General features: G+C 35.2%; 3 protein-coding genes across 6 annotated transcripts; 2 read left to right on the forward strand and 1 right to left on the reverse strand.

Moving 5' to 3' along the window:
* Positions 1-5,922: 5,922 nt before the first annotated feature.
* On the reverse strand, positions 5,923-8,777 carry LOC113298799. Of its 2 annotated transcripts, XR_003334392.1 has the most exons (4): positions 8,292-8,777; positions 7,932-8,196; positions 6,390-6,426; positions 5,923-6,174 (listed from the first exon to the last, which is right to left on the reverse strand). XR_003334392.1 is itself a non-coding variant. In XM_026547630.1 (2 exons), exons 1-2 carry the CDS (start codon positions 8,433-8,435, stop codon positions 7,966-7,968), a joined length of 375 nt encoding a protein of 124 aa, XP_026403415.1. In that variant the 5' UTR covers positions 8,436-8,777; the 3' UTR covers positions 7,660-7,965. The 2 variants fall into 2 exon arrangements, 1 of the variants encoding a protein (XP_026403415.1); XM_026547630.1 differs by lacking the exons at positions 5,923-6,174; positions 6,390-6,426 and having other exon boundaries at positions 7,660-8,196.
* Positions 8,778-10,358: 1,581 nt separating this feature from the next.
* On the forward strand, positions 10,359-12,688 carry LOC113298797. Of its 3 annotated transcripts, none has more exons than XM_026547628.1 (8): positions 10,359-10,732; positions 10,821-10,883; positions 10,980-11,066; positions 11,287-11,524; positions 11,668-11,741; positions 11,969-12,067; positions 12,184-12,311; positions 12,411-12,688. In XM_026547628.1, exons 1-7 carry the CDS (start codon positions 10,475-10,477, stop codon positions 12,274-12,276), a joined length of 912 nt encoding a protein of 303 aa, XP_026403413.1. In that variant the 5' UTR covers positions 10,359-10,474; the 3' UTR covers positions 12,277-12,311; positions 12,411-12,688. The 3 variants fall into 3 exon arrangements, with proteins under 3 accessions (XP_026403413.1, XP_026403414.1, XP_026403412.1); XM_026547629.1 differs by having other exon boundaries at positions 12,414-12,688; XM_026547627.1 differs by having other exon boundaries at positions 12,184-12,492.
* A 117-nt stretch (positions 12,689-12,805) lies between these two features.
* On the forward strand, positions 12,806-15,422 carry LOC113298796 (pentatricopeptide repeat-containing protein At1g08070, chloroplastic-like). Its single transcript, XM_026547626.1, has one exon. It carries the CDS (start codon positions 13,169-13,171, stop codon positions 15,218-15,220), a length of 2,052 nt encoding a protein of 683 aa, XP_026403411.1. The 5' UTR covers positions 12,806-13,168; the 3' UTR covers positions 15,221-15,422.
* The last annotated feature ends 1,002 nt before the right edge of the window (positions 15,423-16,424 follow it).

Genomic DNA, 16,424 nt, shown 5'->3' on the forward strand with positions numbered 1-16,424 from the left:
GATACATTGGGCTACGTATCATTTCTAAAAGCATCCTCACAAGATATGCAAAAAAATCCTATGTGATAGATCACAACAATGTTTCTTGTGCAATGTATTGCACAAAATCTTAAGTTTTAACTTATAATCTTAAAGGGTTCTAGAACTGGTGCCAGTCCTGAGGGGCAGGCACTAATGGCTTCCCTCGAAAAAGAAGATATGCACCTTAATAAATCTCAAGAAGAATATAGGAACCTTAATAAATCTTCCTCAAATGGTTCAACTTCTACTTCTTCAGATCTAGAAGATACCAATAACAGAAAAAGAGTGAGAGAGTCTGAATCCTCTCCTGCTGAAATCAACCAACCTAATTTCACCCATATCAATCCAATCTTTCAGCTCTCCGATAACTCTCTCATCAATCAATCAGAAATCAATGATGTTTCTCACAGATATCAAATTACAAATCAGGCTTCTGTCGAGGGTGATATGGAGATGCGTGAAAGAGCTTCGGATACACAAGCACATGTAAATCTCGACATAGGACTTCAAGGTATTGCTTTTCTTCTACTCCAATTCAATTTTTAATTTCAGGGTTATAATAGGTTTCCAATTTTCTCCTAATTTTGGTGTGTTGAACCTAGTCTTTTAAATACTACTCTCTCCGTTTTAATAGGCTGGTTTCTATAAATAAATGTTTCAAAAAAATAGGCTGGTTTCCTAATTGGGAAAGTCAAATGTTACTTTAATTTTCTGGGACCACTTTTCTCTTAACTTCTTTTGATTGCAAGTGTCATGTGGACCATTTAACTTTACTTCTTTTGCTGACAAGTGTCATGGGGACCATTCCACTTCACTTCATTTATTGACAAGTTTCATGAGGACCACTTTTAATGATTAGTTCTCTTAATTTCCTTAAATTTCTATAAAAACAAAACCAACCTATTAGAAAGGAACGGAGCGAGTAGTTTATATCACTTTAATTTCCAATTAAGTATGATTGATTGCTAATCCCTGACTATCCTTGGTCGATTTAATGGGAATCAGTTTAAAAAATATTATTGCTCAATTTACTGTAATTTTATTTAAAAATATTTCAGATTGTTATGGGTTCTTATTTATCCTCTAATCATATTCATTCTCAACTGCATTTTATTTTACATCACCTAAGATTCAGCCTCGGTTTTAAGTACTATAATTTTTATTTGATTTTTTGTTGCAATTCTGTGTGGAAAAATAAGCTTTTCGAAGTTGATTCACATTTTCATAAAATGAGGATTCCTTCGAATTGTCAGGTTTTAGCAACCCTACCAAAAGAACTTCTTTATGTAATCTTGCCAGTTATTAAAACCCAGACATATTTTTTTATGTGAACCTATTAACAATTCCAAAAATATGAATAAATATCTTAAGAGGTTCAACTACCCTAATAGTTGGGTCTATGATTCTATTGGCGCCTCCGGTGAAATTGCTCTTTTGTGGAAGAGTGAATTTAGTTTTGAAATTGTTTAAAATACTGATAATATGATTAATGTCTTTATTAATTCTGACCCCAAGGAAACCTGGATTCCTAGCTATGTTTATCTACATACCCTGATGAGAAATTAGCTCAATTGGAATATATTAAAGAAACTGGAGCCAGAGCCAAATTATAGATCTCAACATCACAAGTTCCCTCATGGGAGATTCACCTTTTATAATCCAACAATGAATTTCCAAAAATTAAAGAGGCATTGAAAACTCTGACTTGTCCGATCTTGGATATGTGGGTTCCCATTTCACAAGATCCAACAGATAACAAGGAAATGATGTCATTTAAATCCAGACTTGATAGAACCTTAGCAAATGTCTAATGACTCCAATATTTTGAGTTTAATAAAGTATCTCATATTGATACAATAAGATCAGATCACTTCCCATTCTATTAGTCTTTAATCCTCAATCCAATTAGGGAAACAAACATTATAGATATTTTAAATGTTGGTTTAAAGACCCTTCACCACATGAGATATCAAAAAATATTATGACGTTAATGTTAGGTGCTCATCAGCATCCAAAGGACTAATGGGCTTATGAATATTAAGCATGAGCTTAGGAAATGGAATTTGACGAGTTTTGGTAATATTGATCAAAGGGTCAATGCTCTAAGGATTAAACCCAGTTCTTTAAATAGTATGCCCATTACTACTCAAAAAATTGATAATATTAGACATGTTGAAAAAGGAACTTGAGCACACAAAAATAATTCAAGAGGAATATTATGCCCAAAAGTCTAGAGAAGAATTCATAAGAAAACTATGATGAAAACGCTAGTTTCTATCATACTTTTATCAATAGAAGAAAGCATTTTAATCGTATCTCTTCTCTAAAACTTAGTAATGGGAAATGGTCTAGTGACAGAAACCAACTCGAAGACCTTCTTGTCAGTCATTTCAAATCTATCAGCTCTACTTCTAAACCTTTACAAAACAAAGAGATTCTTAATTGTTCAACTCCTTGTATCACAACTGAGGAAAATGACAAACTTTTGAGTCCTATAACTCTTCAGGAAATTAGGGATACTATAAAATAAATGCCTTCATGGTTTGCTCTAGGTCCTGATGGTTTCGCACCAGGATTTTACAAGCAGAACATGGAAATGCTTGAAACAGATGTATGGAATATTGTCAAAGTTTTTTTTCTTCATTCTAAGCATTTGTTAAAAGAAATGAACCATACTTTTCCTAAAGTTAGCAAGCCATATACACCAGATGAAGTCAGACCTGTTTCTCTTTGTAGTGCTAATTATAAGGTCACTTTTAGAATCATTGTTAATAGAATGAAGCCATTGCTAGGCAAGATTATATCACCATATCAAGCTGCATATGTCCCTAATAGACTCATACAGGATAATGTGGTGATTTCCCATGAGCTGGTTCATACATGAAAAGAATGAAAAATTGATGTGGAGTAATGGGTTTGAAATTAGACATGTCCAAAGCATATAACAGGGTCAGATGGAGTTTTTTGATTGATTTCCTTAAAAGTTTCGGCTTCTCGTATGACTGGTATGAGTTAATTCTCAATGCATTAGAATAACTAGCATTACATTTTTACTTAATGGTTCTCCTTGTGAGGCTTATAAACCTTCTAGAGGTCCTAGGCAAGGTGACCCTTTATCTCCATACCAGTTTATACTATGTATGGAATTTTTTCCAAAATTACTTCTTTATTCATAGTCTTTGTACTTAATTCATGGCATTAAAGTCGCTAAAGAGGCACCAAGTATTGCTCAACTCTTCTTCGTTGAAGATTACCTCATTTTCTGTAAAGCTTCACATACTAAAGATAATAATATCATGTATATTATTAAAGATTTCAGTTATGCCTCCAAGCAAGTTATAAATTTTGACTTGTTGCTTTTTTAGTAAAAATGTCAATTTCGAGGTTTGTGCTTCTTTAACTAGGTCCCCTGGTGTCAAGAAGATACCTCTTAATGAAAAATATTTAGGTATCCTCTTTTTCATCAGTAGATCTAAGAATGAGTCATTTGATCATCTTGTCGACCAATTTGATCACAAATTATGGAAAGGAAAACAGTTTTCTCAAGCTGGAAGATCTGTGTTTGCATAACATGTTCTCAATTCCTCCCTGATATATCATACAAATACTTTCCTTATCCCTGACAATGTCATCCATATCCATAAACTGAAACAAAATCAGAGATTTCTGGTGGGGAAAAAAAATCTCGAGGAGGTGCTTATCTAAGGGGTTGGAACATAATTTGTTCTCATAAAGAACATGGAGGTTTAGGTTTCAGAAACCTAGAACATTTCAATTTAGCTCTTCTTTCTAAAGCATCGTGGAAACTATGTTTCTGATGCTCTTTGGGTGAAAATTCTTAATGCAAATATCTTAAGAATTGTCACCCACTGAATCACCCCAAAGTAAAAGATACTTCGTGGGTTTGGCAAAGTATCTGTGCTGGTCTCGAAATTATTTAAAATAACTTGGGAGTTAAGAAATTGTGATTCGGTTCATGCTGCTTTTAGTAAATGGATCCCCAACATTTCGCAACCTTTATGCACCTTCAATCGAAACCCTAACTTGTTGGTATCTGATCTCATTGATCAAGCTACCAAGCAATGGAAAAGTGACCTGGTAAGTGCTTTCTTTACTCCAAATAACATCCACAAGATTGTTAGCACCAGAATTCATATTTTTGTTGAAGACAGATTGGTTTGGGCTGGCCACATACCGAAACTGGTTGGCTCTCAGTTACTTCTGCATATAGTCATTTTTGGTATGCACCATGTTCTTAATGCTTCTCATTCTACTACTTCAATTAAAGATTGGATTAAGACTTGTTTTCCTGACAAGACATTGCAAGCTAGTTAATTTGTCCCATTTTTACTACTACTACTTGGAGTATTTAGCGTGATAGATGTTTCAAGATATTTCAAAACAAAAATTCTCATCATCTGATTACTGCCAACTTTGTTGTTAAGTTGGCTAATGAAACTTCAATTTATTTCCATCAAGATTCTACTAGTAGTAGTCATATTGTACAGTCTGATCACATTGTGAACAACCACAGTGTTTCCTAATGATTGTTTATCATATGACAAGAATACCAATCTAATGGGTATTGGCTTATACATGACTGATATTGTAGCAAACTACAAAGGTGCAGAACGCTTAATGGAGTAGCTATAGATCCTGAAAAAGCACAAAGTTATATTGGAAGCAATCAAGTGGGCTAAAAGCAAGAATATGACTTCTGCATGCTTTCTAAGAATGTTATTTTATATTTAAATAAAAGTAGTTACCAAATTAGTTAGTTTGGTAGTATTATCTTAGTGACTGCACTCTTTTGCAGAATACTTCTCAATTTTTATGTTTTAACTACGTAGTAGAAACTTCATTTCGCAATATAAAGCGGCTGTAGCAGTTAAACACTGCAGAAGATTTAATGTTGTTGGGGAATGGATGACACTGGTCCTATATACTCAACCAAACATTGTAATTTTTGGTCAGTAATATACTATCTTTTCCTAGCAAAAAAAAAAAGAAAGAAGAAAAAAAAAAGAAAAGAAAAGAAAAGAAAAGAAAAAGAAAAAGAAAACATACTATCTTTTCCTAGCAAAAAAGAAAAATACATACCAGAAATAAATCAAAAACTCCGGTCATTCATGCCTAGTAACAAGTGAAGAGAACATGCCCGTGCGTCAAAACAAGGGCCCTAAGAAATAGGCCCGATGGTCAAACTGTAGATCATACTTTGAATTTAAGCACTAACAGACTAACTGTTTCCTATATAAATATATAAACATGAAGCTCATCCAATTCTGAAGTTGGTACTTCACAGGATATCTACGATGCAACAGAGGTTTTTACACTGCCATGATGACCTAGACTTCAGTAACCCTAACATCTTCAGAGTTTATCACTATAACTTTGTGATAAAACAAACCAAACGAAGATTGAAATTCGTATATGAAACTTTAATAAACAAAACTGAGTACCAACTAAAAACAGAACTGTCAATGGTTATGTGTAAACCTGCCTGCTAGAATAAGTAAATGCAGTGGTGATTGGACCTTTTGAAGCCAAATCCTTAATTGCGTGCGACCAAGGGACTAATAAACTGATGACACAAACAAGGAGAAAGGAAAGTAAGTTATTTTTTCTATCAACTAAAAGGTGATCTATCCACACAAGTTTTGTTGGGATTTAAATTCTGAAGAATGCATTTAACATCTTGAATAGACCAAAATATCTTTGAAGTTGTTACATGCCACTCATGGTTCTTGTTGATCTCAAGGACATTCTTGAACTGTATCATTTGGTTCAGTTTGTCTTCAAGATTTCCCTTTTTAATTCCTATAATGTAATCTCATGCATTTTTGGTTCTTTCTTATTTTGTTGCAGGTCCAAGATACGAGAGAATTTAAAGAACAAGGTAGAAAGAAAGAAGACAATTATTTTCTTCTTTTTTTTTCAGTAATATGCTTTCTAGAGACTGTTGTGAAGTTTATTAGTTAGGTAGTTCTCATTCGCAGACTGTTTTTATTCGCGCATTGTAATAGTTCAACGAAGGAGAGGAAGTATGATACCAATCAGACGACTGCTCGGCTTATGCATCCCCTATCTAGAAGAATATGAGGTAAGATCTCTAACACCCAGGATCTCCTATCAGTGATTTATTTTTTACTCCTGTGAGAAGGAACAACAAATTCATTGTGATTAACAGATAACATTCATTTCTAAAAGCTTAAATGCTTTCCCTTACGCTTTTTATATTAGTATTCTTTTAATAGCTGGTAAATTTGAAAATATAGGTACTCAGTCAAAAAAACACAACAGACATTTGTACATTTTACTGCAAAGATGATATGGGGATCAAAAGTTCAGTGCTAAGTAAATTTTACCTGGCTTAATTGGGCCTATCCCATTTAACTAGGGCTGCTGCTACAGGAGAAAAAAGATTATTAAGAGATAAAAATACCAATTTATCCTCTATTAAATACCAAAACTATAAATGTATCCCCATTAAATCCTAATAACAAAATTAAAAACTAAAACCAAAATCATATAACTAAAAACTTAAATCAAAATCAAATTCAAATTCATTTCCATCTCCATCTTTACTTCTAACCGATTCTTCTTCTCTTCTTCTCCCCTAAAATGGCACGAATCAAGTACTTTTCTAACAAACCCGATCCTCTATAGCAATATGCAATCACTCAAAATTCGTTTTTTTTTTAAATCAAAATATTTTGGGCTTACCAGAATCGGTATACGTTAGTGTACTTGTGAACCGATTGCATATAGAAATGGTTTATGTTCATGCCCATAAAGATGGATTATCTTGGATGTGTTTTATGTTTCGGCCTACGTTAGTGCCCACATAGCCCGATTCTGGTATGGAAGAGATAACCGTTTTTTCTGTATGTTTTTTTGTTAGAATCGTATTATATGTATATCCATATAACCCGATTGTACAACCTTTGATTCCTTAACCGCTATGCCGTAATCGGATTATTTAAGAGTCCACATAAACCAATTGTTATTGATGTTCTCCAAAATCGGCAGATATGGTACACCTACATAAACCGATTCCAGGGTTAATATGGTGAACATCAAGCACAATCGGTTTATGTTGATGCACACATCAAGCGATTCATTAGCCATGTTTGAATTGTTGCACAAATCTTGAAATTTTTAACTTTATATTATAGAGCATGAAATATGAATTGACCGCAAAAAAAATGAGATCATTCTGACATCGGACGAAAAAGTTGTGAGCAAAACAGTTTCATGAAATGCCCAGATTTACAATCGGTTTATGTGGGCATTAACATAAACCGATTATGGCGGAAAAAAATCACAGAAAAACTTTTATATTTTACAATCGGTTTATGTTCTATGCCTTATAAACCGAATCTTAGAATCGGTCTAAGAGGGCATGAACATAAACCGATTCTGGTTTGATTTTTTTTCAAAAATAAATAAATAAATCATGTTTTGATGATGAATCAAGATTAGTTTATTTCTAATTTAATTTGACTAAATATCAATTAATCATCCGACTAACACTAATTAATCAGGGGTAAATTAGTCATTATGTAAAATAGTTGGATAAGGGGTCATCTTTTTTACTTTTTAGTGACCTTTTTTGTTCTGTAATATTAGGCCCAAATGAAATGGGATAGGCCCCAAATTAACCATGAAATTTTAAACGTTGCGACACTTGGGGAACACAGGATAAAACAAGACCAACATACATGAAAGCAGTGACAAAAGAAACTACATGTCATGGACATCCTAATTAAGGTTTTACACAATTAGACTTCTTTGATATAGAGGAGATGTCATCTAATCCTCAGTTAAACTGAGGCAGTGAGGCTAGGTACAAGCGTTTATGTTAATAGATGATGACAGGGAATAAGCTCATCGATTGAAGACAATACCTTATCTATAACGGAGCGATTGGGCAACCTCTTCCTAAAGTCTTTCATTTTCAAGCTCTTCCTCATAAGTTCTTTGTCGTTCACCATCTTCTGCCTCTTTTTGTATAAGGTCCTCGACAACTTTTGAAGGACGATAACCATCCGGCAGATCATATCGACAGGATTCATACATGGAATCAAAAATCATATCGGAAAACTCATCATTCGGTATGTTCGTTTCCAGATATCTATAATACTTCAATGCATTGAATTCATCCTCCTCCTCCTTAAAAATAAAACGTTCGATCAACTAAATAACACAAAAAATTTAACAAAAAAATATAAAAAGATTATAAGGGGGGAAGGCAAAAAAAATCGGACCTTAGTGGCAAATATTCTAGTAGTTGGTCGGAATCTTGAACACCAAAAGGAACGACGAATCCTTAGGGTTCCTTCTATGAAACCTAATGATAGAGTATTAGAAGAGAAATGAGATATCTTGTTAAAAATTGCTCTCATAGCCATTCTCTACAATTTCTATTACTGTTCTTCCAGACGGCAAGAAGAAATCCAAAAAACACCAAAATTTATATATGAGACACAAAAGGTGATTCTGAAACCCTAATTCTAGGATGTTTATACAGGGGCAATGAGGTTAATGAAAAGGTTCCACACTGTAGCGAAAGGAATCATGCTCTAAAAGTGGCCCTGCGAAGAAAATTTTTCTTCTTCTGTTTCTTTCCTAAATTTTGGACTAATATCCTCCCGGGTAATGACTGGGTAATGATACCAGTGATATGAGTTCGAAACTTGTCAGCACCAAATTCTTTGTCAATCGAAGAAAAAAATGAAGTAGAATTTATATTAATAACCTGGGTAATTTGGAGCCTATTGTGATTATTTGGGGCCTGGTACTAAAAAATAAAAAGGGTCATTAAGAAGTAATCTCTAGAAACTCTTTATCAAATTATTTTAGTTAATGGTTCATTTGTCCCTGATTAATTAGCGTTAATTTAACATGAAAAAATTTAAAAATTTGGATTTTTTTTAGAACACCAACCCAGAATCGGATTATGTTGACATTGGTATCAACTGATTGTAACTTCAAAAACACATAAATTTTTTGAAATTTGCTTTACCCAAAATCGATTTATATGGACATGAAGATCAACCGATTATCCAGAATCGGTTTATATGGACATGAAGATAAACCGATTCTGGGTAACTTTTTTCTTTTTGATCGGTAAATTATGTGTTGTTAAACATCAAATAAAACTAACATTCATTATACTCCATATATATATACTCGAGTTAAAGAAGTGGGTTAACCATAATCGGTCTTTATATGAAATATATAATCGGTTTATGTGGTCTTTCACATAATCTGATTCTAGCAACAAAAAAACATACATAAAATTTGGTATTTCTCATAATCGGTTTATATATAAGGCACATAAAGACCGATTCTTGATTTCTCTACAAATCCAAATTTAAACCCAGAATCGGTTTATCTGTGTACAACAAAAACTGATTCCTGGTAACACCCACTACAGTCGGTTTACGCTAATGCACATATAAACCGATTCTGGATTGATTTTCAAAAGAATTGATGAAGAAATTTCAGAAATTCATGGTTAAATCATTGTTGAGTTTCTCTTAAAAGGAACGGATTAAATGGATTTAACTCAATTTTTTGAATTTTTTTGTTTTCGAATTTTCTTTCAAAACCCAAAAAGAATGAAAATTCAATTTATGTTTGTGATTGATTAGGTTTTACTTTTTGATTTTGATGGAAATCGAAAAAAACTTTGAGTTTGATTAAAGATTTTTGTATTTGTTAATTGAGTGATTATGATTTTGTATTTGTATTTGGTTTAGAATGATTAAGGTTTTTTTTAGAGAGTAATTTCATATTTTACCATATTTTAAACACCCCATATCTCTTTTTCTAGGTTGGTTGAAGAAATTTATGGGCGCCAAATGAACACAGTAGACCTCAAACTCGCCCGGAAGTGCTAGACACATGGGGATATTTTTCCGAAAAATCCATCGGGAGAGAAACAACCCTTGAACCCACCTGTAGAAAAAGGGTGCTTTTCACCCGCCATGGGACTCATCATGACTGTCTCTCCGGATGTGATTCACGGGATTTAAGCCCCAGTGAGTTATCGAAACTAGCCGGGATTAATAAGAAGGCACTCTATCTCTCTTACGTGAAGTGATTGAAGATTGAATCGATAAACATACAACAAATCTTGAATTATCAATCACATAACGCCAAGTTAATTGGAGATATTTTTGTCCAACTAAAATCTTATGCCACTTCGTTTGGACAAAACATTCAAGTTCAAGGCCAGTACAGTGTCCACGTGTACCAGATTAAAGGGCAATTTTGTCCCAAAAATTCAACACTAGCTTTCTTTTGTGTGGTTGAGCAAGTTTAACACAAGTCTTCAACTGCCTCAAACTATTGTTAGTGCCATGATTTTCTTTGTGGTACCTTTCCCTTCTGCAATACCACCACCACCACCACCAATAGCAACATCTGACCACATTGAGAGTTCATGGGGAGCACAAGCACCACCTCTTCTCCACCATTAACATATCAAACTCATGAACTTTCTATCTCTAAAAACAACAGTAGGACTAGAGGTTCATTAGTAGGAACTCCTTTCTCTGTTAGAATCCCCACGAAAAAAAACGCATTTAGTGAGAGAAGCGCACATTCAGAGCTTACCCTTTCCGATTCTGCACCTTCTTGTATCTTTGTTGGTCCTATTGAGACTGCTAGTAAAGAAACTCTTGAAGCCCTTTATCGGCAAGTAAGTATATCTTTATCACATCAGTTATTCATGAATTGAAAATAATTCTCTGGGTACTAATTTGGGTTACTATTTGGGTGTGAATCAGGCACGAGATGCATATTATAGTGGGAAACCATTGATTATAGATGATATGTTTGATAAAGTAGAGGTAACTAACTAAATTCATTTAGAGATTTAATCTTCGGGTGTGGTATTGTTGATATTGTGAAGCTCATTGATTAATTAGTTAAATTCTTGTAAACAGCTAAAATTGAGGTCTTATGGTTCAAAATATGTCGTGAAGTATCCCCGTTGCAGTCTAAGGCGGCAATCGACGTATGCTGATGCTGAGGTAATTCTCCTTTAGATATGGCAATGGAACTCACGTTTATGGCTAAACTGGTCTTATCCAATTCCTAGTGTAGGCAAAAATTTGATGAATTCGATTTCCTACATCGAATTACACTGAAACCCATGTCCCATTAGTTTGTATGGTCGTCCAAGATTTTTCATTCGTATGCTTAATTATAGAAGCACTTGTTCAAAATTGAAAATGAATTTGTGTAGGGCAGGAAGATCCTTCCCAGGTTTTAGTGTTAGCAAGCGTATGGATCTTGTTACTCTCATTTGGCAGTTTCTCCCTTCTTTTACCTACGTTTTACACGGTTGGTCTGGCTTATCGGGACACTTTCGATTCTAGACTCTCTTCATACGGCATGGCGTCTCCATTTGAGTCTCTTTCAATGCTGAACAACTTTCTTTTCGTGGCAATGGGATTATTGATTGGTTATCCAATAGCATCAGCTTCTGGTAACAATTTCTATTCAATTTTCTCTTACCCTTGTACTATGTTATTCTTCAAGCCTGATACTTGTAGTAAACAGAACACTATCTTCTCCCTTAACATTAAGTGGACTTCATAAGCAATGTGGCACGATTGTTTTCATTTGCAGTTGCAGCACTTCAGCGACTGTGGAGGAATGACTTGGTGGCATTAAAGGGCTCTTGCCCAAGTTGTGGGGAGGAGGTAACCCCTGATTAACTACAGATTTTATCAATTGTGATATAAGTTCTTTTCCTATTTTTTGGCCAGCAATCTTTTTCTTTCACCTGACAAAAGCGATTCCTCACACTCTTTGTTTGGCTATAGTCCTAGCTTCATTTGCTTGGTTACATTTCACAGATCATTGTCTTCAAAGCATACATGCAGTTACATCCCTTCAAGTATGACTTCAGTTAATATTTTCTTCTCAGGTATTTGCATTTGTGCGTGCGGACCAATCAAATAAAACACACCACAAAGCAGATTGTCATGTATGCGAGAGCTCTCTAGAATTCCGCACTAAAGTTGTGGTAATGTTGTTCTTACACCTGCTATCATGATTACTTCCCGAGTGTAAAAGGGTACATATCCTTCATCGCGTCTTGATTTTGCTTCTCACATATGTTTGAAATGAATATTTGTGCAGCAAACTGTTACGAAACCTAGTAGACAATGGGTCTATGGCCGCATTTACTTGGTCAGACAGAGGAGAAAAAATCTACGGCAAAAATTGATGTAGGGAGGCATATGCTTCTGTGACTTTCGAAATGAAAAGTATGTTATCTCCCAGATTATGGACATTGCACTTTGATTCTTTCTTCTGCATTCTTACAATTGTAATGACAGAATCCCGTTGTAACATCTTTTACACAGTAGATTACACCACTGTGAAACTCAACTTCAATTGATGGAATAAGAAGGAACTGATAAGGCTTCAATGTGATTTTGGAAATCAGATATTGCTTAGGTCATCAGACTCATTTCTAGAGTATTCTTCTTTCTGTTTTTGTTTTTTCTTTTCCAGTTTACTTCCTTCGTGATACAGTTCAGTTGCCCAGAACTTGTACTCCTACATCATTACTGATCTCCACACACTGAACGGCTACCGAACTTGTTTTTTGTCTACTTAAATTGCTTACACAGTTCGTGTATAGGATCTCCAACCCTTGGATGTTTTCCGAATCGCCATGTAAATTGTCAGGCAGTAAAACAGCATAATATCCTGCTTAAACTCCAGTAACAAGGGAACGTTGGCCAGCTATTTACAAGGGCAACAGTAGACCACCAACTGAATAAAGTTATGAAACCTATTGACTTACTACAAACCCATGACCAATTCAGTAGCTTTGAGTTTATCCAAAACTCCCAACAATCTCATCTTCATTTTGGCATTCCATCAAAAAGATAAATTTGAAGGTTTCATATACTACTATCATTGGCTCTGTGCCAGTATAGACAATAAATCCATGGAGGCTCATAGGCCTGTAATTTGACTAAAACGACTTGTATGGGTCGGGTTAACCGTTTCATTAACAGGCCGAATTAAGGGACCATACCCGGTTACCCAGTCACAGAATCGACTTTTGAAGTTAAAACCGTGAAGATCGAACATTTGATAAAACTTCAAATGGATGGGTTTTTTAAAGTCACTGGAAGAGTTGGAACGAGTGCAAAGGCAACAAGCACTAATTTATTTGAAAAACCCAACGAAAGTCTCCACCAAATTTCTAAAAGCTCTTCATGTCTACCTTATCAGAACTGGTCTTCATCAAAGCAGTTTCGCCGTTGGAAACTTCATTGCTCATTGTTCTACTTTGGGTACAATGGATTACGCCAACAAATTGTTCGATCAAATGCATGAACCTACTACTTTTGTTTGGAACACCATGATTAGAGGCTTCCAGAAAAACCAAGAACCTATTAAAACACTTGCATTTTTTAGTCAAATGAGAGCTGAAAACATTCAACCTGATCATTTTACATACCCATTTGTTGTTAGAGCTTGTGCAAATTTACAGGATATTCATAGAGGAAAATGGGTTCACGGGCAACTGATGAAATCTTGTTTGGTGAAAGATATTTATGTCGCGACGAATTTGATCGAGTTTTATGTTAGCTGTGGGGATGTTAGAATTGCTCATAAGGTGTTCGATGAAATGCCTGTTAGAGATGCAGTTTCGTGGACTGCTATTATGTCAGGTTATGTGAATCAGTCTGGTACGGATATGAAAATGGCTCAACGGATATTTGATGAAATGCCAACTAAGGATGTTGTTGCTTGGAATACAATGATTGCTGGGTATGTAAAAATCGGCAACATGAAACTTGCTAGGATTTTATTTGATGAAGCCCCTATTAAAGATTTACTAACGCGTAACACGTTGTTAGGTGGCTATGCAAAGCATTGCGAAACTGAAGTTGCTCTTCGGTTCTTTGAGTCGATGCCCGAGAAAGATGTAGTTTCTTGGAATTCAGTTATTGCTGGGTTTGTTCAGAATAAGAGGGTGAACGATGCTATGTCATTTTTTCACGAGATGCAAATACAGAATGTGAAACCTAATATGGTGACCTTAGTGGGTGTTCTTTCTGCTTGTGCCCAAGTTGGGGCTTTGGAAACAGGGAGATGGATACATTGGTACATCGATAAAAACGGATTCAGTTTGAATGTGATGTTATGTACTGCTCTTGTGGATATGTATTCGAAATGTGGAGCTTTGGAAAGTGCTCAACGGGTTTTTGATTTGATGTCTGATCGAGATGTTGTTACCTGGAATGCAATGATAATGGGCTTCTCCATGAATGGGCAAAGTAAGAAGGCGCTAGACTTATTCTATCGAATGCTAGATGAAGAAGTGCGTCCCAACGAAGTTACCATGATTGGAGTTTTATGTGCATGTACGCACACGGGGATGGTAGATGAAGGTCGAAATAGATTCGAGAAAATGCAAAAACAGTTTGGGATCACACCCAAACTTGAGCATTATGGTTGCATGGTCGATCTCCTTGGCCGTGCTGGGTTGTTGGATGAAGCTTATGATTTTATTCAAAAAATGCCACTTGTTCCTCATATCGGAGTCTGGGGTGCTTTACTGAATTCATGCAAAACCTATGGTAATGTTGAGCTAGCTGAGTATGCAACTAAGCACTTGATTGAACTAGATCATGAAGATGGAGGTTATTTAACAACTATGTCAAATATATATGCTAATGCTGGAAGATGGAATGATGTAGCCAGGGTGAGAGTTTTGATGAAGAGAAAGAAGATTGGTAAACTTCCTGGCTGTAGTTCAATGGAGATCAACGGTGAAATTCACGAGTTTGGAGTAGAGGAGAAGATCCATCCTAGATCGAATGAAATTTACGAGATGATTGATGAGATCTCAAAGCGGTTAAGAGCAGCAGGTCACATAGCGACCACCACCGAGGTGTTCTTTGATGTAGAAAATGAGGAGAAAGAGAGGGCATTATTCTACCACAGTGAGAAGTTAGCTATCGCCTTTGGGCTTATTGCTACTGATAAAGGATCTACGATACGCATTGTGAAAAACTTGCGTGTTTGTGTTGACTGTCATTCTGCTATAAAGCTTATTTCAGAGATTTTTGATAGGGAGATAGTAGTCAGAGACAGATGCAGATTCCACCATTTCAAGGATGGGATTTGTTCTTGTGGTGATTACTGGTGAAGTGGCTGTTACTTTATTTTGATTTTTCCTAAAAATATTAATTACATTCGGCATTTGAGTGTGGAAGGGCTATTATACTTTCGAGCAAACCGCTTTGGAGCTCTTTCTTAAAGGAAAGAATCCAGTTACCATGAAACTTGAATTTAAATCATGTATAAAATTCATTATATATAGAAGTTAGATCAATGATCATATTCTCGAATCCTGTTTTCTTCTTTTATAGTTGCATGAGTACGAAAATGACAAGATCACCGCATTTCTGTCTGTCAAATGGGGTTCTCTGTAGTCTGTACTAGTTTAAGGGTATATAACGCGAGCAAATTACATGTTGCTTAGTAAATAAAAGGGGAGAGGGAAGAAAAAATATCTAGCGAAAGGGTGGGTAAGTAGTAGAAACCGGTAGATAATTGATAGCAATGAAATACGAAGATTGAGGTCAAGCCAACGCAATGTTGAAAAGTAAGCATACGCTTAGATAATTCAAAGTAAAAGATAACTGAGAAAAAGATATACCCTCTCCGTCCCTTATATATAGGCGGACTTTCAATTCCAAGATGAGTTTTTTTATATATTATCCTTATTTATCATAGGTAATTACAACCAATGTAGTCAATATCGGCCGTATCGGCCGATATATCGGGGATATTTCGGATATCGTCGTAGAACGATACGATAAGAAGGATATCGGGGATACGATATTCTCCCGATAATATCGGCCGTATCGGTGAATATCGGCCGTTTCGGTCAAATATCGGCCGTATCGGTCGATACGAAATGTTCCTACATTTCCCGATATGAGACGGTATTGGTCGTTTTCTATAAAGTTTAAGGGTAATTTTGGCGAAGAAAGTCTTCCAGGTGGTAGTAGAGGTGCATGTAGCTCTCGAAGCAAGTTACTAAAGTTACTCTTTTGTTTTTTTGATAAAATTGATGTTATCTATTATATCTTATCCGAAAATGTGTGGAGAAAATGTTTAATATAAAATTATAGTCTCTAAATCTAGAACCGATATTATACCGATATTTCAACGATAATATCCCCGATATAAAATCGTACCAGTGTATCGGTCCCGGCCGAGATGAACCGATATCCGATATTAACTACATTGGTTACACCTATAATTAAGTTTTGTTTCTAATGTTGGAAATTGTACAAAGGATAAAACAGGAAAGAGGATGGAAATGTAGGAAATCAATAAAATTT

This window comes from Papaver somniferum, chromosome 7 (genome assembly GCF_003573695.1).
Source record: "Papaver somniferum cultivar HN1 chromosome 7, ASM357369v1, whole genome shotgun sequence".
In the NCBI taxonomy this organism is placed as follows: domain Eukaryota; kingdom Viridiplantae; phylum Streptophyta; class Magnoliopsida; order Ranunculales; family Papaveraceae; genus Papaver; species Papaver somniferum.

What these genes read in the sequence shown, in the direction of transcription:
- LOC113298799 (XM_026547630.1), bottom strand. Translation starts at nt 8,435, where the DNA reads ATGGCTATGAGAGCAATTTTTAACAAGATATCTCATTTCTCTTCTAAT. An exon ending in CTAGAATATTTGCCACTAAG is followed by an intron (nt 8,197 to 8,291) that starts GTCCGATTTTTT and finishes TTTATTTTTAAG; the next exon opens with GAGGAGGAGGATGAATTCAA.
- LOC113298797 (XM_026547628.1), top strand. Translation starts at nt 10,475, where the DNA reads ATGGGGAGCACAAGCACCACCTCTTCTCCACCATTAACATATCAAACT. An exon ending in CGACGTATGCTGATGCTGAG is followed by an intron (nt 11,067 to 11,286) that starts GTAATTCTCCTT and finishes TGTGTAGGGCAG; the next exon opens with GAAGATCCTTCCCAGGTTTT. An exon ending in TCCAATAGCATCAGCTTCTG is followed by an intron (nt 11,525 to 11,667) that starts GTAACAATTTCT and finishes TTTCATTTGCAG; the next exon opens with TTGCAGCACTTCAGCGACTG.
- LOC113298796 (XM_026547626.1), top strand. Translation starts at nt 13,169, where the DNA reads ATGGGTTTTTTAAAGTCACTGGAAGAGTTGGAACGAGTGCAAAGGCAA.